The sequence below is a fragment of the Piliocolobus tephrosceles genome, chromosome 8, assembly GCF_002776525.5.
Source record: "Piliocolobus tephrosceles isolate RC106 chromosome 8, ASM277652v3, whole genome shotgun sequence".
In the NCBI taxonomy this organism is placed as follows: Eukaryota; Metazoa; Chordata; class Mammalia; order Primates; family Cercopithecidae; genus Piliocolobus; species Piliocolobus tephrosceles.
This window is the reverse complement of record NC_045441.1, coordinates 81,901,111-81,922,606: the sequence shown is the minus strand read 5'-3', so window position 1 is coordinate 81,922,606 and position 21,496 is coordinate 81,901,111. Positions and strand designations below refer to the sequence as shown.

At 34.9% G+C, this 21,496-nt stretch overlaps 1 protein-coding gene across 3 annotated transcripts in view; it reads left to right on the top strand.

Moving 5' to 3' along the window:
* CFAP69 (cilia and flagella associated protein 69) overlaps positions 1 to 21,496 on the top strand; it is a 64,297-nt gene that overhangs the window by 14,995 nt on the left and 27,806 nt on the right. For 2 of the 3 annotated variants that reach the window (XM_026448824.1, XM_023226648.2), the window contains exons 4-12: positions 2,145 to 2,254; positions 5,123 to 5,199; positions 8,101 to 8,199; positions 10,938 to 11,087; positions 11,193 to 11,370; positions 13,391 to 13,514; positions 16,773 to 16,821; positions 16,913 to 17,034; positions 19,324 to 19,540. In XM_026448824.1, coding sequence (XP_026304609.1) covers positions 2,145 to 2,254; positions 5,123 to 5,199; positions 8,101 to 8,199; positions 10,938 to 11,087; positions 11,193 to 11,370; positions 13,391 to 13,514; positions 16,773 to 16,821; positions 16,913 to 17,034; positions 19,324 to 19,540 — 1,126 coding nt within the window. The remainder of the gene's footprint in view (positions 1 to 2,144; positions 2,255 to 5,122; positions 5,200 to 8,100; positions 8,200 to 10,937; positions 11,088 to 11,192; positions 11,371 to 13,390; positions 13,515 to 16,772; positions 16,822 to 16,912; positions 17,035 to 19,323; positions 19,541 to 21,496) is intronic. The other variant, XM_023226649.2, reaches the window with a different exon arrangement.

Sequence of the window (21,496 nt, the reverse complement as noted above, 5' to 3'; positions counted from 1 at the left end):
TTCAAAGAACATCTTTATTTCTGCTTTCATTTCGTGATGTACCCAGTAGTCATTCAGGAGCAGGTTGTTCAGTTTCCATGTAGTTGAGCGGTTTTGATTGAGTTTCACACTTTGAATAGTATTCATCTAAATCAAGCTTGTCCAACCCTCAGCCTGTGGGCTGCATGCTGTCCAGGATGGCTTTAAATGCGGCCCAACACAAATTTGTAAACTTCATTAAAACATGATGAGATTTTTTTTGACAATTTTTTTTAGCTCATCAGCTGTCATTAGTGTTTGAGTATTTTATGTGTGACCCAAGAGAATTCTTCTTCTTCCAGTGTGGGCCAGAGAAGCCAAAAGACTGGACACCCCCGAAAATGATCTTGAATAGTTGTCTGACTTGGTCTAAAGAAGTTGTTAAGCCCATGCATTGTGGCTCATGCCTATAATCTCAGCACCTTAGGAGTCTGGGGCAGGAGGATCATTTGAGGCCAGTAGTTTAAAACCAGCCTGGGCAACATAGCAAGATCCCACCTCTACAGAAAAAAATAGCCATGTATGGCGATGCACACTTGTAGTTGTATCTTCTCCAGAGGCTGAGGCTGAGGTGGAAGGGTCATTTGAGCCCAGAAATTTGAGGCTGCAATGAGCTATGTTTGCTCCACTGCACTCCAACCTGGGTATGGGTGACTGAGTGAGACCCCATCTCTAAAAAAAAGAAAAAAAAAGTTATCAAGCTCTAATATTAGCTCGTTCTAGTTCAAAGCCTCTTAAGACTTCCATTCAGAAAAATGTTTCTTATAATTTAATCTAAATATTTTATTATATTTTATTCTTGGTTTTATTTGGACCTGTTCAATCTTAGGGCTTGTGTATATCAAGCCCTATTTACTGGTAGCTGAAAATGTCTACTAGCAGGTGATTTCTTTTCCTATTTTAACCTGATACCTCAACACCTCCATTTTTTTTTTTCTTCATGTAAACCGTTGGTGGCAATTGGCTCTATTTCTGATTCCCTTTCATAGGCTGCCTATATAAATTGTAAAACTTAGCAAAGTTGGAGAAGTATATTGGTCACTTCTCTAGGAAGTTAACAGAGCTTTCTATTTCCAGTGTACCCTGCTCTCCCATCTTTTCCTAAAATGTCCTAGAAAAAGGCTAGAAGTAATAAGATTCAACCAAGAAGTGTAAGTCACATCTTCACATCTGCCATAATATCTTAGCTATAAAACAAAATCAGTGAAATGTGTTTATGTGCCAATGGGATTTTTTTTTTTTTTTTTTTTTTGAGACGGAGTCTCACTGTGTCACTCAGGCTTCAGTGCAATGGTGCGATCTCAGCTCACTGCAACCTCCACCTCCTGGGTTCAAGCGATTCTCCTGCTTCAGCCTCCTGAATAGCTGGGATTACAGGTATGCACCACCACGCCCAGCGAATTTTTGTATTTTTAGTAGAGACGGGGTTTCACCATGTTGGTCAGACTGGTCTCGAACTCCTGACCTCATGATCCGCCTGCCTCGGCCTCCTAAAGTGCTGGGATTACAGGCATGAGCCACCACGCCCAGCCAGCAGGATTTTTTAATAGATAAAATAAAAGATGCTTTTGTATAAAGATCTAGAAAGGCTATATTTTGCTTTCATATTAGTTTCAGATAAAATCCTAACCAATTTAAGCCTTAAACACAGGAAAATGCATCTCAGTTTAATATTAATAAAATAGTAGAGTAAAGTAAGGTTTGGGTTGCTTATTCTGAGACAGCATATGTTTGTGTGGGCGGAGGTTGGCGGTGAAGATGAAGGGTATAATTGACCCTAATCAATAAGTTAATGTTTCCAATGTGCTATTACTCATTGCCAGTGGGAAGTTATTGATCAACTGAATCTGTGTTGTAGCAGTTGGTAATCCAATTCTAAAGTTGTGAGAGGAAAAAAATTTTGAGTAGGCATTTTTCTGAGGCAAAAATGAAATTTTTTTTTTAAAAAAATATGATTCTAAATTTCCTTTTTTAGACTGCAAAATAAGAAAAATTAAAACAGTATCTACCACATTTGGCAAAATAGTTGGAATTCTATAGACTTTCTTCACAGAAATACTATAAAGAATATGTTAATAAAGAATCTTAATTTTATTAATTTTATTTCTTAACTAAAAATATTAAAGCCATTAAGGGATTTAGCACAGATATTTAAAATTCTGAATCTATGTGCAGGAAAAATAAAAAACCAGCCTCGTTTTGTCGAATCTGCATATGATATCATAAAACTGTGTGGGTAAGTTATCTTTCTTTAACTTTATTTTGCATTAACATGGAGTGTGTTGTTATGTTTCTTGTGTCACAAACATACTATGCATTATAGTGTAGCAGATTGCTACAGAACTCAAGAAAACTTCAGTTCATCACTTGATTCCAGCAGTTGGTATTTCAGGTAATCGGTTTGCTGTGGTCTGAGATTGCTAACCACAAGAGATTAAATTCTAAGTATATTGAAATGCTTTCTTGTAATTAGTTACTCTGAAGTAAATGATGAATATTAGATGTAACCAAGGAATTATAGTATTTTCAGAGAATCTTTGAGTGAACTTATGGATATGCTTGTAGTTTCAGTCTAGTTTTTTTCTCCGTCTTTAGAAAATTTGGGTCTCAAAGATATATTGGGTTATATGTCATGTTTTATCTGATTTTTGAAATTTGAGTGAAGAATAAAATATCACCAATTACATTTGATATATATTTTTAAAATGTAAGTTAGAGGTAAGAATTGTAAAATTAACGTGCCTTATTCTTTCTACTGTTGGTTCTTTAACAAGCTCTGGGAACTGAATATATGGTGCTCCCTTGGTGCCACATGGTGGCTAATCTAGGTATATATTAAAATATCCATTTTTAGTTGCTTAATGTAATGTAGTAGGGAGGAATAAACCTTTCTGACAATTTTAGCTTCTGAACCTTTCTACCAATTTAACTTTTTAGATAGCAATTATTTACTTTAATATACAAATAATATATAAATAATTGAAAGGTTTAGTGGAATTATGCATACATGGTAGGTTCTAACTCTCACTTTTAGATTTAGCAGCAATATTTAAAATGTTTGTAACCAGTTAAATTTATTTTTTTGATATCTGAATAAAATAACCAAAATAATATATTGAATGCCTATACCATGCCTTGCTTTTTAATAGATAGGGACAATGGAAAATAAATGGTTGCTCTGGTGTTTTCAAGGAACAGATTGGAAATTATTATTATATTTACATACGATTATATAATGTAAAACTTTTAAATCTCAAGGCTTTGCAAGTCCTAGAACACCAAGTTTATAAGCATTACTTTCAACATCTATGCTCCTACAGAGCTCTGCACAAAGTTCATTCTCTATGAAAACTTGTGACTGAATGTTTAATTGTATAGCTGCAGTCTTCATTTTCCCTCATATTTCATAATTATTCACGTTGTTAATTTTTTCTACTTTTCTAATTTCAGCTCATGTCTAGATAACTTCTCTACGCCTCACCCTCACTTGTTTCTCTTTTCAAGACATTTTTGGAAGATAAAAACAATAAAAATAGAATAATATTTCCATTTTAGCCTCCAAGTAGTATGGTTTTCTCACTGCATCAGAAGTGTAATGCTAATTTTTTCATGAACTTTTTGGTTGAAAACTCTTCTGATGCTTTATCTTATAGGTTGTCTCCTTTGCTAGAAAAGGAAAAAGTTTGGGAACAAAAAGTACTAGTTTTAGAGTCCTTCACTTTAGAGATCCAACAAGCAGCTGGATAACAAATATAATATGTTATTTGTTTCAAATGACAAATTTAGACAAACACTAGAAATGAACTTCCGTGGCATTTATAAAATTGTACTTTTTGTAGCTTGCTCTTCAGCTACCTTTAAATTCAAATTGGCCTGTATATTGCTATTAATACATCCTCATGTGATAGTTCTCAATGCCATTTTCAACCACTTTAATTTTTCTTGAAAAATATGAATGAAAAGTCCTCTCTATATAGGATATATTGTACTTTAAATAGTACAGGAGGTTCAAATTTTGAACTCATGAAATGTCAAGATAGTTTATATATTTAAAAAATAACTTTTATATTATCTTTGAAATTTAGACTGACCTAGGTTTATGTGCCAGATCTTTTTAAGATTTATAAAGAAGTTACTTTCAAATAACTGGTTATAGTAGTTGTGAAATGCAATTCTAATATAATTAATATTTCTTAACTTGAATGCCTTAATGTCTGCAAAAGCATTCTGTTACTTTGTGGATAGTTACTAACCCAGCTAATAAGGAAAAATACACTGATCTCTAAGAATGAATAAACTATTGATTTTGCCTAGAGTTTTGAAAATTTCAGGAAAACCTCTTAACCAGTTTTTAAGTCATTGGTGAGCTTAGATCTATGGTTTGTATCAGATTATCCAATGTCGTACTAACTTTGATAGAATTATAGCTATAGTTTATTACTATTTTGACCTCAAAGATAAAGAGGGTTCCTAAGTTTTTTATTCATGAAGTGATGCAAAATGACTTTCTTAACCTATGCCTTTTACATCCATTTCTTAATTTTTATAATTAATATAATATTTTCTTTTTGTTCAGTTCATTAGAAACATTCTTTTCTTTTCTTTTCTTTTTTGATGGAGGCTCACTTGCTCTGTCACCAGGCTGGAGTGCAGTGGTGCAATCTCAGCATAGTGCAACCTCCGCCTCCCAGGTTCTAGCGATTCTCCTGCTTCAGCCTCTCAAGTAGCTGGGACTACTGGCACATGCCACCACGCCCAGTGAATTTTTATATTTTTAGAAGAGACAGAATTTCACCATGTTGGCCAGGATGATCTCAATCTCTTGACCTCCTAGTCCACCCACCTCAGCCTCCCAAAGTGCTGGGATTATAGGTGTGAGCCACTGCACCCGGCCCAAGAAACATTTTTAATAGTTACAATACTATTAAACTATAATACTCTGTATTACAACTGGTAGTTAATAGTTGTCAATTCCCCAGGGCTAAAGAATAGAATATTATTATTAATTTATTCTTTAGAAATGAACTCTCCCCCATTTACAAATGATGCTTCAATCAAAGACTTTATTAAAAATTACTCTTACAATTCTTCACTCTTATTGAAGCTTGCCATTTTTGAAAAAGAAAGTATCGGATGAAATAACTTATGCTGAAGATACTGCTAATTCAATTGCGCTTCTGGGTAAGTTAAGATTTCCTTGAGGTATATGGATGTAATGTATGACAGGTCCTACTGACAAGGAAGTATCTATTTTCCCCAAGTTTCACTAAGAGGACTCCTTCTCCATGTCTAGGATCTTCTGTTGTTTCCTAGTAGTGAATTAATCACAGTGTGCTTGGTGATAATTCTGGTATTGTATTCTGCTCAAGTTGTTTCATGATACCAATAAAAGTCCGTCTTCTAAGTACAAGGACAGGCTGGTTATGTAGTGTTATTTAGTTTGATGAAGTGTTTGTTCACTATTTTTGTAAATCAGAAAGTATACACCCCCCTTTTTAAGTAATCACAAAAACATTTCAACTTTGAACTCTAATATTTAATTGCTACAATCATAGAATTATTCATTAAATGATCTAAAATTTTAAATCAAATCATAAAATGATAGCATATTAAGAACTTAAGCATAATGCATATAAGGATGCAGATGCCTGTGTTTTTGTACACAAAAATATGAAAAATATCATAAAAGGGTAGGTATTTACATACAGGTTATCACTTGATTTTCTAAAGGAAGAAAACAATTTCCTGGGAAATTAGCTTAGGGAAACACTGGCTCTTTGAGTCAGCTCCTGGGACATGACAGCATGTTCCCAAAACAAATCGTACATTAAATTGATACTTACTAGTTTAGGTCTTTATTTGTACAGGAGGAATAAAAGACACACAATTGATCCAATACATCTTTAAAAATATTTGCTGAGTAGTGATGTTCCCAGCATTACACTCCATATAGAAAGATGTTAGAGATTCAACTGGAATGAAGAAAAAAAAAGGATTCTTATTTTTAACATAGACACTAACCCTTTTATATCTCAGTAGGTTTTATAGTTTTTAATTTTAGTTACTTTGGGAAAACTACCTAGGGTTCACCTACTCTATAGCCTAGGGTAGGTGAAGGTATTGTGGAGATTAGGTTAAACATGAGGGGGGCAGTTTAAAGAAAAACACCTTAGGAAGCAGGCAGGTTCAGAAATATGGGAATTTTTAATTATGTGAATCTCTATCATCAGTGGAAATTTACAACGAGAAGCCAACCCAAAAGAGGACATGGTAGTATTAACAGAGAAAAAGTGTAGTTTTTGTTGGTAACATTTTTAAAAATACCCCTGTTGCCATTATTTTTAAATATTGCTTCCAAAAGTGTTGACAGTCACTTGTATTATAAATACAGGCCAATTTATTACTGAGTGTCAGCTTGTTCTTTGCTCAATGACTGGTACCCTGCCTGCACAACATGTTACTATCTCATGTGACAACAGTATGAACTCTTAACTTTAAATGAGTTTCCTTTGCTGATTACTGACTGCAAGTACTGCTCTTCTGTCTCTTGGTTTTTTTTAATGGCTGGAAACATTAAACTAAAATAATTGTATATAAGATGAAATGTTGAACAAAAACTCTTCATGATTTTAGTAAGAACTTCCAGTTTCTACTGTGTGCTAATGAGTTATATTACATTTTCTTCCAAATGATACATAGATATTTCTGACTCAGAAGCAAGATTCTGGAAATGGATGAGGGAAGAAGTTAGTACTCTGCCCTGAGATTATGAAACAGGAAGCTATGATAAATTATCTAAATTTACAGGAACTAAAACAGTGGAAAAGCAGACGAAAGACCCTAGAATTTCCCATAAGCCTGCACATTTGGATAGTCTTGTTGGAAAAGTTTAGTCGTTCCTGTTGTGTAAAATTTTTAAAACCTAAGTAATGATTTTGCAACTCCAAAAGAACAGTCCAAAAAATAAATAAAATTTAGAGTTAGAATAATCTTAAAACTGTCTTTTTTAAGTGATGTCTTTTGCAGAGGTCAGGCTTTCCTTTATGCTTTCTCCTTCTGTCCACTTGCCACCCCACTTGCTAACCACCTCCAGAGATGAGCATCTTGCAAGGGCTAATGCAAAAGAGGAATTGCTAATTATTATTTTACCCTCAGAGAATCCAACCAGTTCTAGTTTAGTTCTAAGGTCGATATCACTGACTACAGCTGTCCTCGGGCATTCAGAGAACCTGGCTCATTTCCAGAATCCCACAGATCATTTTCAGATACCCTTGGGGATCATGTTTATAGGACTTCAACAAAGTAGATGCAAATCCAGTTTGAAATACAGGCTGAAGCCAATTTAATTATAGTTTAGATACCACCGAAAAGGAACCTTTCTATTCGCCAACCCCACGCAGACAGCTTGAACATGAAACTATTACCCTTGCCTGTGGGCCAGCTGCCTAAAACCTCACTCTCTTCCAGTCTGCCAACAAATTGAAGAATAAAGTTCACCTGGAACTTCTCTAAGCAAAGAATGCATTAGTAAAAGCAAAAAATTACTGACCCTCTAGTTAGGGAGAAAAATGCTAACCCATATCTTGTCAAAGTAATAATAGTATCTAACACATGTAGAACTTACAATATGCTAGATGCTTTTCTCAGCCCTTTTCTCATATTAGCTAATTTAATCCTCACAACAATCTTAAATGTGGTAACTATTGTTATACCTGTTTAATAGATGAGAAAAGTAAGACACAAGTTTACATGGGTAGTAAATGGCAGAGCCAGGATTTAATCTTAGACAGTCTGGTTCTAGCATTTGTGTTAATAGTCATCATTCTTTTCTCCCTAGAAAGGAGAGGCTGAATTGATTGAGGGGCCAAATGTATAAGGATGGATTCAGGGTACTGTTTATATGTATATGTATGTATGTGTGTGAGCATATGTATAAAAATATGTATATAAATTGAACATGATCCAGTTTGAATCTCTGAGAATGTTGTTAATAATCATCATATTATTAACATCTTATGCCTAAATTCTACAAATAAACTTATGACAGTGTTGTTAAGTAGCACCTGTTTATCTTTCTGGCAGGTGACTTAATGAAAATACCAAGTTCTGAATTGAGGATACAAATTTGTAAGTGTATTGTTGATTTTTATCATGCAGAACCACCAAAGAAGCATATTCCAGGTGAAGTTTACAATGGTCTTTCAGTGATAACTTGTGTATTTCGAAAACAGAACATTCTCATTTCTCTTTGAATTTGACAGACACAGTCGGCTCATAAATGTAACACATTAAAAAGAAAACTTTTTTTGTAGTCTTGATCTCTTTGGTCATCTTTTAAAAGTTATATATGTATTTTTCAGTTTTGATTTGCATATTTTTATTCTGATGCTAAATATGAACAAATTTGTAAAGTGATGCCCAATTTAGTTTATTAATAATCATAAATGTTACTATTATATTATGTAATACTATTGATAAAATTATTTTTTAAACACTTTATAATTATTTATAATATTTGCCCCCACTCAGTTAAATGTTAAACTACCAATACCAGGGCCATTCTCCATCATGTTTGGGAAAATAGTTCTGTGTGTTATAGCTAAGGGACCTTAATATATAGTGGTAAGTGAACCACACTGAATTGGGCAGGAACAAGACAGCGGCACGTGCACTGTGAGGATATAATGTTAAGATGTACTTCTTACCTTCATAGTTTCCGTAATTTCTAATCAATCTAGGAAGGGAGAGAAGATATAAGCAATAACTTCTTAAGTTATATGATTCTTAATAGGTGGAAATAAGAGTCTATGGTAGTTCAAAAGAAAGATTATTTAAGCCTAAGGAAAAATGGGAACCAGAAGTCAATTAAAAAAAGACAATTTAAAAAAAGAAAAAAGAAATGCAGGGAAAACAGAAGTCAGTCAAAAAGTAAAACAAAAAAATGGAACAACAGCTAAACTAGAGAAATGAATAAGGAGATTCTTAAACGTCCAATTTGAACTATTGATGAGATAGATGGGTAGGAGTGTCTTGGTAGATAAAAGATATTAGATACTAAAAGCAAGAGGGACCAGAAATACAGGTTTGGAATCCACCCAAATAGAGTTGAAAAGTCACCAGAACGGTTGAGTTTGCCAAGAGATAAAACAGATAAGCAGCAAGGCATGAAAAATGACATGGAGAGTGTCCATATTGAGGTTTGGAAAAAATGATTAAAAGAAATTGGCAGTGAAGGAAGATTCAAAGAGGAGGAAGAAAACCTAAAGACTGCCATGTCTTGTGTGCCAATGAATGAAATATTTGACAAAGGAGGAGGAAGTTGTCTCAGTGTCAAATGCTGCAGAGTTTTCTGTAATCGAAGAGTTAAAAGGCCAAGTTAATGTGACACCTGAAAAGTTGTAGTTAATCTTTGACAGATCTATTGATATACAGTGGTCAGGGCAGATGCAGGATTAAAGAATCAGAGGATTGGCCGGGCGCGGTGGCTCAGTCTGTAATCCCAACACTTTGGGTGGCCAAGGTGGGCGGATCACGAGGTCAGGAGATCGAGACCATCCTGGCTAACACGGTGAAACCCCCTCTGTACTAACAAGAATACAAAAAGTTAGCCGGGCGTGGTGGCGGGCGCCTGTAGTCCCAGCTACTCGGGAGGCTGAGGCAGGAGAATGGCGTGAACCCGGGAGGCGGAGCTTGCAGTGAGCCGAGATCGCACCACTACACTCCAGCCTCGGCAGCGACAGAGCCAGACTCTGTCTCAAAAAACAAACAAACAAACACAACAACAACGAAAAAGAATCAGAGAATTGTGAGATTAGAGGCACTGGATTTGAGAGTGAGAGAGTAGTGGCAGTTCATGAATGCAGACATATCTTGAGATGGTGAAGAAAATAAGATGGAGAACAGCTCAACTAGTGCAAAGTCAGAGAAAGGTTATTTGGGTTTTTAGGATAAGAAGAAATCACATTTGTAGGCAGAGGAGCTAGAAGCTGGTAAGAAAGAAATGGGAAGGCCAAATTCTCAAAGAAAGCACAAGAGGATGGAATTAAGAGCACAAGCTTAGAGTTAACCTTGGCAAAATACAGACACCCTTCAAAGAAAGGGAAACAAGTGGTGTAGGACTTAAGACAGAGGAGTATTATGGGGCAAAGACGTGAGGTTGATTTGGTCAGGCTCTGAAAATTAGGAGTCAGTGCTCTCACTATCAGACAGTTGGTTTCAAGTAATGGGTATGGCCAGACATCTGGGACCACAGCTGAAAAGTCCTCAGTACAGCAGTTGAAAGAGACACAGCCCTGGAGACAGGAATTAAATCCATGAGCTTTAATAATGTTATATCCCTCTATTAAAATGTACCTCCAATAGAAAAAGATACAGTAACTATAAAGTACATTTTGGTCCATCCATATGATAGACTATTATGCACTTAAAAATCATGATTTTAGAAAATATTTTATAGGATAGGGAAAAGCTTACAATAAAAATTTAATGAGTACAGTAGAATATAAAATTCTGTATACTAGTATGTTGTTAAAATTGTATGCATACATTAAAAATATCACAAATATATGAAAATGTTAATGTTATCTCTAGATGATGAAAATATAGGCCCACTGAAAACAAAATTGTGTTAGAACACAGCCATGCCCATTTATATTTGTACTGTTTATTACTGCTTTCTTGCCACAATGTGCTATAGAGCTGAGTAGTTGACAAGAAACCTTATAACCTGCAAAACTTAAAATACTATATGCCCCTTTACAGAAAAAAGTATGGCTCATCCCTATGCTGCACAATTCATAAATTCCATACACTTTTGAAAAGTTGTTCTTGCTGTTGCTTAATAATAAATTATTCCTTCTTTTGTCTTAATGATCATTCTGTGAGATAACTGTTTGTATTTATTAACTAATTTTTGTTAGGTTATCAGCAAGCGAGTTCATCATACAAGATACAAATGGCTGAAGTTGGAGGATTAGCAAAAACAATGGTCCAGTCAATCACCTTGCTTGAAAATCAACTTGTTGAGAAACTTTGGGTACTTAAAGTTCTGCAGCATCTCTCAACTTCTGGTTTGTATATTATTAAGTTTAAACACTTCATTGTCAACTACTTTTGTTTCTGTCTAAAAATGTCAATATTGTAAAGCAAAAATAATGTTTAAAATTTATTTTCAGAAGTTAATTGTACTATAATGATGAAAGCACAAGCAGCCAGTAGAATCTGTACTCACCTCAATGACCCAGATCCCTCTGGACAGCTTTTATTTCGTTCATCAGAAATACTTTGGAACTTGTTGGAAAAATCTTCAAAAGAAGAAGTCATACAACAGCTTAGTAACTTGGAATGTTTGCTGTAAGTGTATGTGGTTAGATAGGAATGTTCTTTTAATCTTAAAATGATAGCCAGTGACATAACTAACATATTTGTTTCAATCTGTGTTCAATTATGTTTTAGATTCATGTAATGGCTATGTTTCAGGACATCTTCTTTGTGCCATGGTATAAATGAATCTGCACAATAACAAGCCACACTTTTCTATGTGGAAGGCTCTTGAAGTAGCTTCTTAACACTAAATTATACCTTGGAATATACATAAAGTAAAATTAGACTTTAGAAGTACGATTTCATTTATTTATCCAATGAATCTATTATTGAGTGCTTACTATCTTCCAGATATTGCAGTAAGCATTAGCAACAAAATGTAAGCCTTCAAGTTGCTTCTTCACTTATTCAACAAATAATTGTCTGCTCTATGCCAGCTTCAGTATTAAGCCATAGAAATACCACTAAAAACAATACAGATATTGTCTTTGCATTCGTGGAATTTACATTGCACTAGGAGGGATGGACAAGTAAATAGACAACTAAAAGAGAACATGTTATGAAACATATTATTGTAAGATGTACATGTTCTTCAGAAGAAGGTCAATCAGCACATTTTTGTTTGCAAGTGACTAAAAACCCAACCGATCAAAGCAATATAGAAAATTTATAGCTTATTTAACTACAAAGTCAAGGATAAAACTGACTTGATGTACAGCTTTATTCAGGGATCAGCAGATATTAGGACTTGGTCCCCCCTCTCTCTACATTGTCTTCCGTGGTGTTGGCTTCATACCCAAGCCTATGTAGTAAGACCTAAGAAGTCTAGGATCACATCATCTCAACCTCACATCAAGCAGAAGAAAAACCTTGCTATCCTGAAGGCTTAGAGAAAAGTCTTTGAATTGAGTCCAGTTTGGCCCTGAATGGTCTAATATTGGTCAAATGCCCATTCCACAGTGATTTATTAATGCCAAAAGAAAAAATGCTCTGACTGGTGAAAAGGCAGCTGAAGGCAGCCTCACAGGAGCAAAAGTCAGGAAGGAGTAAATGCCTAAATAAAAATAAGAATGCTGTTCTTATAAAAAGGGCAAGTAGGTCCCAGGATGCAAAGCAACAAATGTCTACTATTAATACAAGGGAACCTAACTCAGAGTTGGAGAAATCATAACTGCTTCCTAATGAACTCAAGTCTAGTAACTGAATGACAAACAGGACTTGGTAACACAGAAAAGTTTTGCATGCAGAGAGCATCCTAGACAGGGAAAACAAGTGAAAATATAATTAGCAAAATCAGAAAACTAAAATTCAGTATGGTGAGAGCAGAAGGAACAGGCTACAATGGTGAGAGATGAGGCTAACAATGTTATTAGGGCCCATAACATGAAAGGCCTAATAAGCCTTGTTAAGGAGGTAGGACTTAATCAGAAGAACAAACAATAGTCTTTAAATGGTTTTACAAAGGAAAATGACATGATTGAATGTATTATAGAGCTGTCACTTTGACCACCATGTGTAATAGACTGGTTTAGTGGATTCTTATCTGGTACATAGAGAATTAGAGGCAGATTTCAAAGTGTAAAAAATATTAGAAATATGTTCAAATCAATAGTATAATATAAAAAGGGAGATTTTGTTGATAGACATTCAGGTAGTATTTCCATAAAAGTATGTGTTTTAGTTTGAGCTGCTATAACAAAGTACCATAAACTGGGTGGTTTGTAAACAACAGAAAGTTATTTTTCATAGTTTGGGAGGCTAGAATTCTGAGATCAGGGTGCCAGTGTGGTTGGGTTCTGATGAGGGTCCTCTTCTGGGTTGCATACTGCTGATATCTTGTATCCTTACATGGAGGCAAGAGAGCGAGACAGCTCTCTGGAGTCCCTTTTATAAGGGCACTAATTCCATTCACGAGGGCTCATTACCTCCCTAAGACCTCACTCCTAAAACCGTCACATTGAGGGTTAGGATTTCAATATATGAATTTTGGAGGGACGCAAACATTTAGTGCATAACAATATAGTTTTTAAAATACGATTTTACTTTCTAGGGCTTTGAAGGAAGTATTTACAAATCTGTTTATGAGAGGTTTCAGTCATTATGACCGTCAGCTTAGAAATGACATATTAGTGATCACTACAATTATAGCTCAAAATCCTGAAGCACCAATGATTGTAAGTATGAATCAAATTGCATTAATTTTAATTGTGGAAGTGGTGGGCATGGGTGAAAGAAGTCCTATATTATGTTGTCATATTTGTGTATTTTGTTGTAATGCTAAGTTATGCTGTAATATCAGAATGGTCACCAGTATGCTTATCACTCTGCCAATTCTTCTATGCAATCCTTTGGAAATTTGGAATCTTCCTCATATTGTGTGATTTATACATGTATTTACCACTTATGCTTTTCTTTCCTTCTTGTTGATTCGAGTTTCCATCTGGCATCATTTCTCTTTCACTGAAAGAACTTTGTTTACAATTTCTTGTGGTGCAAATCTGCTGGCTGCAGGCAGCAAATTATCTTAGTTTTCTTTTTATCTGAAAATATGTTTAATCCATCTTAATTCTTAAAGTCTATGCTCATTGAATATATAACTCTAGGCTGAACATTTTTTGTTTAGCATTTCAAAGATAAAGTTCTACTGTCTTCTGGAGTCTGTTGTTTCTGATGAGAAATATTCAGTGTGAGGTTCCATGGTGTAACGGTGAGTACCCTGGACTCTGATGAGAAGTATTCATAATTTCAAATCGTTATTCCCCTATGTGTAATGTATCATCTTTTTCTCTCACTGTTTTCAAGATTTTCACTCTATCTTTGGTTTTTAGCAGTTTCGAAATGATGTGCTAAGGTGAGATCTCCTTTGTATTTGTTCTGCTTAGGTTTCATAGAGCTTCTTGGAGATATAAATTTAAGTCTTTAATAAGATTTGGAGAACTCTTGGCCATTATTTCTTCAAATATTTTTTCAGTCCCATTCTCTCTGCCCACTTCTTCAGGGACTCTAATTACTTTTATGTTTGACTTTTTGATATTGTCCCACAGGTTTGTGAGGCTCTGCTCACTTTTTTCAATCATTTCTCTCTCTATTCTTCAGGTTGGATAATTTGTATTAGTCTATATATTTAAATTCATTGACTTTTTTATTTCTGTCATCTCCATTCTGCTGTTAATCTCGTCCATCGCATTTTTACTTCAGATATATTTTTCAGTTTTAGAATTTATTTTGATTCCTTTTTATAGTGTCTCTCGTGAGAGTTCTTGTCTTTCTTTCATTATGAGCATCTTTACTGTAGATTCTGGTATACTCCTCTGATGAGTTTTTAGTAACTATACATTTAACTTGGCTGTACTCATCCCTTTGAGGTATGGCATTCCAAATCTCAATTCAGTTCTTGCCTGGGATGCTTGAGTATTCTCTGCACTTATGTGGTTCAGACATCAGCCAGATATTTGGGAAGAGTTTGTACACAGAATTTAGCATTCTCTCTCTCTGGCTCTCTCCTTTATGGGATTTCTCCCTTCACTTTCTAGTGTCTGTGGTTGTCTCTGTCTTCTGGTTCTTCAGGCCACTAAGACCACAGGGTTACTCTGAGTTTTAGCATTCCCACGAGGTATAGAATATGGCCTGCTCTCAGGTCAAAAGCCTTTTTTTTTTTTTTTTTTTCTGAGACGGAGTCTTACTCTGTCACCCAGGCTGGAGTGCAGTGTTGCAATCTCAGCTCACTGCAAGCTCCGCCTCCTGGGTTCACACCATTCTCCTGCCTCAGCCTCCTGAGTAGCTGGGACTACAGGCGCCCACCACCACATCGGGCTAATTTTTTTGTATTTTTAGTAGAGACAGGGTTTCACTGTGTTAGCCAGATGGTCTCGATCTCCTGACCTCATGATCTGCCCACCTTGGCCACCCAAAGTGCTGGGATTACAGGCGTGAGCCACCGCCCAGCCCCAAAAGCCTTTTTCAAAATGGGAAACTCATTTAGTACCATTCCCTTCTACAAAATTCTGACATCCCTCCAGTGTCTGCTTACTCTTGGTCACACGATAGTTTTATTTGTCACCAGCAGGAGAATTTCTCTCGGAGCTACTACTCATCTGTACCAGAAGCTGAGCCTTCACATATTTTTTTAATTAAAAATCATTGAATGATTGAAATTATTTACTAGAGATCCTTGGCAACAAGATTCACAAGTCAGGCACGTAAGTTCTAGTTGTGCTACAAAGAACTAGCTATGAAGACCTCAGCCCACTAACAGTGGACGTCAAGTAGTCCCAATATAAGAGTCATGGAGGCCGGGCGCGGTGGCTCAACCCTGTAATCCCAGCACTTTGGGAGGCCGAGACGGGCGGATCACGAGGTCAGGAGATCGAGACGATCCTGGCTAACACGGTGAAACCCCGTCTCTACTAAAAAATGCAAAAAACTAGCCGGGCGAGGTGGCGGGCGCCTGTAGTCCCAGCTACTTGGGAGGTTGAGGCAGGAGAATGGTGTAAACCCGGAAGGCGGAGCTTGCAGTGAGCTGAGATCCGGCCACTGCACTCCAGCCTGGGCGACAGAGCGAGACTCCGTCTCAAAAAAAAAAAAAAAAGAGTAATGGAATTCATACTGTGCAAATAGGGAAACAGTCCTACATAGTATCCTAGTTAAAGCTGCGACTTAGAGGTGAAACTTTGTTTCTCTAGAAGCCCCTGTTCAGTTAGTAATTTCTCATTAGTGTCCTTGCAAACATTCAGATGAATTGCAAGAATGCGAGTCAAAGGAAATAATATCATCAGCATCTAAAGAAACCATATAGATCCTAAAGTAATGGGGCTATAAAACTACAAGCTCGTAAGCCCAGGGTTTGCCCCTGTAAACTCTCCCTAATGTGCAAAGTCCAACTAGGATATCTCTGCCAGGAATGCTGACATGCTAAAATGTTTGTAACTCTGGTGATTCTTCAGGGCTTTTCATGCTAAGTAGGAACTACTTTATTATCTCTTGACCAAACATTTGACATAGCAAGAATGGTTGGGGTAGAAGTGGAGGTGTTTAAGAGGAAAGACTGTTGAGAGTAACTGGATTTTCCTCCCTTACTGTGTCATTTGAAGTATAGATAATGAATTATAGAAGTAACTATGAAGACCTAATGTACTCTGGATCCTTAACAATTTTAAAAAGACTATTCATAGAATAATATAAAATACTTCTTAGAACCTACAGAAGTAAGTTTAAAATTAAATAAATCTGGCTTATTTAATTTTAAATAAGCTTATCTGGCTATATGTTTTTATTTTTTGTTTCACCCTTTATCACTATTCATGCTTTATGAATTCAAATGAATGACAGTAGGATAATTTGATAAATGTACATAAGTAGTAAATATGAGCATGTGCATCATAACTTGCATCTTATTCATTCATCTTTCTGCTTATTTTATGTATTTATATTAGGAATGTGGCTTTACCAAGGATTTGATACTGTTTGCCACCTTTAATGAAGGTAAAAAACATAAAACTTTCAACTTCTTATAATTATCTTGATGAGTCTTGTACAACATTTAAGCTTTCATTTTACTTTTTTTCCCTCACAGTTAAAAGTCAAAATCTTTTGGTAAAAGGACTTAAGCTTTCTAATTCCTATGAAGATTTTGAGTTGAAGAAATTACTATTCAATGTAATTGTGATCTTATGTAAAGATTTACCTACTGTACAGGTAAAGAGTAATCAAGACAGGAAAATCAATAAAAATTGTCTCACTTTATAGCATAACTATTTTAAAATCCTGACTGTAAATCTTTTATCAATTCCTATATTTACCATAGAAAGTAGTAAAATTTTACTGACCTGAATTTTAGCTTTAAAAATTTTTCTTTGCTTATCTGTTAGTAAATAGTGAAGTACTTAAACTACATAAACCAAAGAAAAATAGTAGAACCTAAGAGATTTAATGATACAGTTAAATCTCTTGAATTAGACAGCATGAAACGAAAGAAGCTTCACATAGGCCTGACCAGCCTAATAATCTGTCTCTGACCATAGCAACAAGGACTGATTTAATGCTGGAGAAAATTATTAACCTCTGTGATGCCAGTCTCAAACTCTTATGAACCTGTTTTTTCAATACACAAGTTTAGTGCCTTTAATTACTTTTACTCTCTATGAATTCATCTTAATACTTTGTTTCCTGCATAACAGCATGATGTAATTTGAAGAACATTGGAACTGAATTTCACTTCTGGCTTATCACCTACTAGCTACTTGGCCTTAGCAAAATTACCTCATCTATCTGTGGTTCATTTCCTCCTTCTGTAAAGGAAAGATTATAATGCTTCGGCCCTGCTCACAGATCTCTTGTGAAGTTGAGATGAAGGTTTTTTAAACTATAAAGTGATAGCAAATGTATTATTAGCAATTCTGTCAGTTTAGTTAGTTGCTGCATTAAGTGAAATTTCCTTCTAGTCTAAAACTCTACCAAACTCCAAGGATTACCATAAAAAAGAAGTAGGAATTCAGTCTATCACCTTCACCACCAATAATATAAAGATGGGATAGTCTAGCAGTAAAGGCTTTATAGTCAGACAGAATCTCAGTGCTACCACTTTCTAGCTATGTGGCATTGAATGGGTTGTTTGATTTCTCTAAATCCTAGGTAGCTCAACTTCAACATTGGGATAACACCTACCTCGAGATTATTATGAGGATTTAACTGAGCTGAGCATTTTCTTAGTAATGCAACTTTAAGGAATATATATATTTTCAAATGCTCAGGAAAATAAAAATTGTCTTTACAATTATAACTTTGTTATTTGTGACCAAAAAAAATACATACTGTGTAGAACCTAAATACATTTTCCGAAATGCAAATGGAAAATCATTTGGAAAATTATTCCATAAAGTATGGTTTATTATTCCCATAGAGTATTATATAAATTTTAAAATTAGACCTATAAAGATAGTAAAATGTACACTACAGTTTATAAATCAATTCTAATTGATTGAACAACATTTTATAGACAGCAGAGCCAAGTAGCACAGATTATGGTGACAAACTTCTTAAAACACTTTGTGAGCAGTGAAATCAACAATTTTTATGTGTCACATAATTTGTGGTCCAGTAATATTACTAGTAATGATAATGAATATGTACACTATCATTTGCAATACACAGGATTTTTTTTTTGAAACATCATATACTTAATTCTAACAATAATGTTAGAACTAGTAGTTATTCCTGTTTTCTCAACCCTAAATCTTGCATTCTTTTCACATGGGGTAGTAGGGAATTAGAAAAATTAACTATTTTTGTGAAAATCTTTCTAGAACAATGCTAAATTAAAAGAAAATTAAATATAATATAGCATATGGGGTTTTATTCTCTTGTGAATATGCATCCATCAGAATTAACTGTATTAATTCTGTTGTCATAATAGCTATGCATTTTAATCTCATTTTTATTAAAATGATGGGTTCAATAAAATTTTAAAATACTAGGCATGTAATGAAACATGACTTGTGACCTAACTGACATTTATTTGGTAGAATGTTTATGTAAGTTCTGTTGCATGTGGTTAAATATTCACTTAGTCATTACCTCCGACAAAGTTGTTTTTTATGGTACACAACTGAGTCTGTGAGATATTTCCTTTTTAAAAAGAGAGTGAGGAAAGAAATGTCAGCACTTGCCCCAAAATATTCTACTTGTGTGGTTTTATTATAAGCAGGAACTAAATTACACGTATGAGAAGCAAAAACAAAAAATTAACACATATTTTTTGTTATTGTCAGAGAGTACATACCTCAGAAAAGAGGATTATAACCGTTATTAAATTTTTGTTTTTTTATTTTTTATTTTTTGGTACCTATCATAGATTGGGATTATTTTATAAAGGAATTATTTTGAAATAATCCTCAATAAAACATCAAAATGTGAATTTTTAATTTAATTGCCTTAAAGTATTTTTAGCTATGTTTCTAACAAAGTATCCTTTGTTCTTTCTCACAGCTATTAATTGATGGCAAAGTTATTTTGGCTTTGTTTACCTATGTTAAGAAGCCTGAAAAACAAAAAATAATGGACTGGTCTGCAGCACAGCATGAAGAATTACAACTGCATGCAATTGCCACTTTGTCATCAGTGGCTCCTTTATTAATAGAAGAATACATGTCATGCCAGGGAAATGCTCGAGTCCTTGCATTTCTAGAATGGTGTGAGAGTGAAGGTGAGTGGCCCTTCAAGATTCTTGTCAAAATTTTAATCTTCATATTTCAACTGAATGCTCAATATATGCATAGAAATAACAATGAAATTAATTAAAGCTATGAGAAGTAAAAACATATAGACCTGTCTTCTTAATGTATTTATATGTTGTTTTAAGAAAAACACAGATTTGATTTAAAGTCAGACATTAGTAAACCTCATAGTTGATGCACACCTGAAAGAAATCATACATGTAATTTAAGTTTTTATATTATTAGACCTATCTAAAATTATATTTAGGAAGAAAATAAATCCTGGCAACGTTTTATTTGCTTTGTTTGTTTGTTGAGACAGGGTCTCACCCTGTCACCCAGGCTACAGTGCAATGGCATGCTGATGGCTCACTGCAGCCTCAACCTCCTGGGCTCTAGTGATCCTCCCACCCCAGCCTTCCCAGTAGCTGGGACTACAAGTGCACGCCACCACGCGAAGCTAATTTTTGTATTTTCTGTAGACAGGGTTTCACCATGTTGCCCAGGCTGATCTCAAACTCCTGGGTTCAAGCCATCTGCCTACTTCGGCCTCTCACAGTGTTGCGATTACAGGCGTGAGCCTGAAATCAATTACAATATTGCCCAGTCTGGCAGTATTATAATACATTCATTCAACAAATATTTATGACTGCCTACTGGGTACTAGATACTGTCTTAACTACTGAAAATACAGTTAGGCTTTAAATAAATAAACATCGTTTTCTCTATGGAGCTTAAAATCTAGACCTCTAGCCAGAAGTAATGACTACAATGTGGTCTACCAAATTAGTAGAGCCCCAATTTGTTTGTATTTTGTTTCAGTTCTTAGAAAGGAAATAAGAAATACATTCATTTTTTAATAAAGTTTTATAAGGAAGATATTGCTTCTTTTCTAGTAGTAAATTTGCTCTGGAAATAATTTTGTATGATGCATTTTCATTAGATCGAGAATATCACCCATTTATGCATAAAGGAGGAAAAAAAGATAGCCTTTTTATTCTCTAGTTTCTAATATGCTGAGCTACTAAATTTAGTCTTGTAAAATTATTTTCCACTAAATGAAGCAAGTGTTCAGTCTATCCTTTATATATATCATTTATGTTCGTAGAAAACTTTAAGGCAAAAGGGGAAATGCTGGCTAATAAGAGAAAGACTGATAGCTAATAGTTTTTCAGAACCTAGTATCTGGTGAGCCTTAAACACCTTCCAAGTATTAAGTCATTTTAATCCTCTCAACAAATCTAGGAGGTATAGGTACTATTATTATCCCTGTGTATCAGATGGGTAGAACTCAGTCTAAGAAGCTAAATAATTATTCCTGGCCACAAGTGGCAGAGCAAAAATTTAACCGAGGTTCTATAATAGAACCCACAATTGTAACCAACATTCGATACTTAGAACAGTATTTTCAACTTTTTTTTTAGCTGGAAACATAAAGCTACTTCTAAAAGAAGCTTTTAAAGAAAGCATAGCATGCAGGAGGGAGGATTTGCCTTGCTACTTATCAAGACCTACCATAAACCTATAGTAATTAAAATTTGTGGTACTGGGTCATGGATAGACCAATGGCATGGAATATATGGAAGGTTGGCATTATGAGAGATGATACTGCCAATCAGTGAGGGAAGGGTGGTGTTGGGGCAGTTGGTCCTCCATATGAAAAAATAAAAATTAGACCTCTTCACTTTGTTTTTTCTAAAAATAAATTGCAAAAGTAATAAAGATGTAAATATGAAAAGTCATACAGTGAAACTCTTAGAAGAAAACATGGGAAAATATCTTTTTGCTAGATACCAGCATAGGAAAGGTTTCTTTAAAAATACTCATAAGTTTAAGGTATAAGAAAAGATCGATGCATTTAACTACTGTAAAATGTACAAATGTCTGTTTGACAAAATCTAAGTGAAATACTAATTTACAAATTGAGAGATGACATTTACTACCCC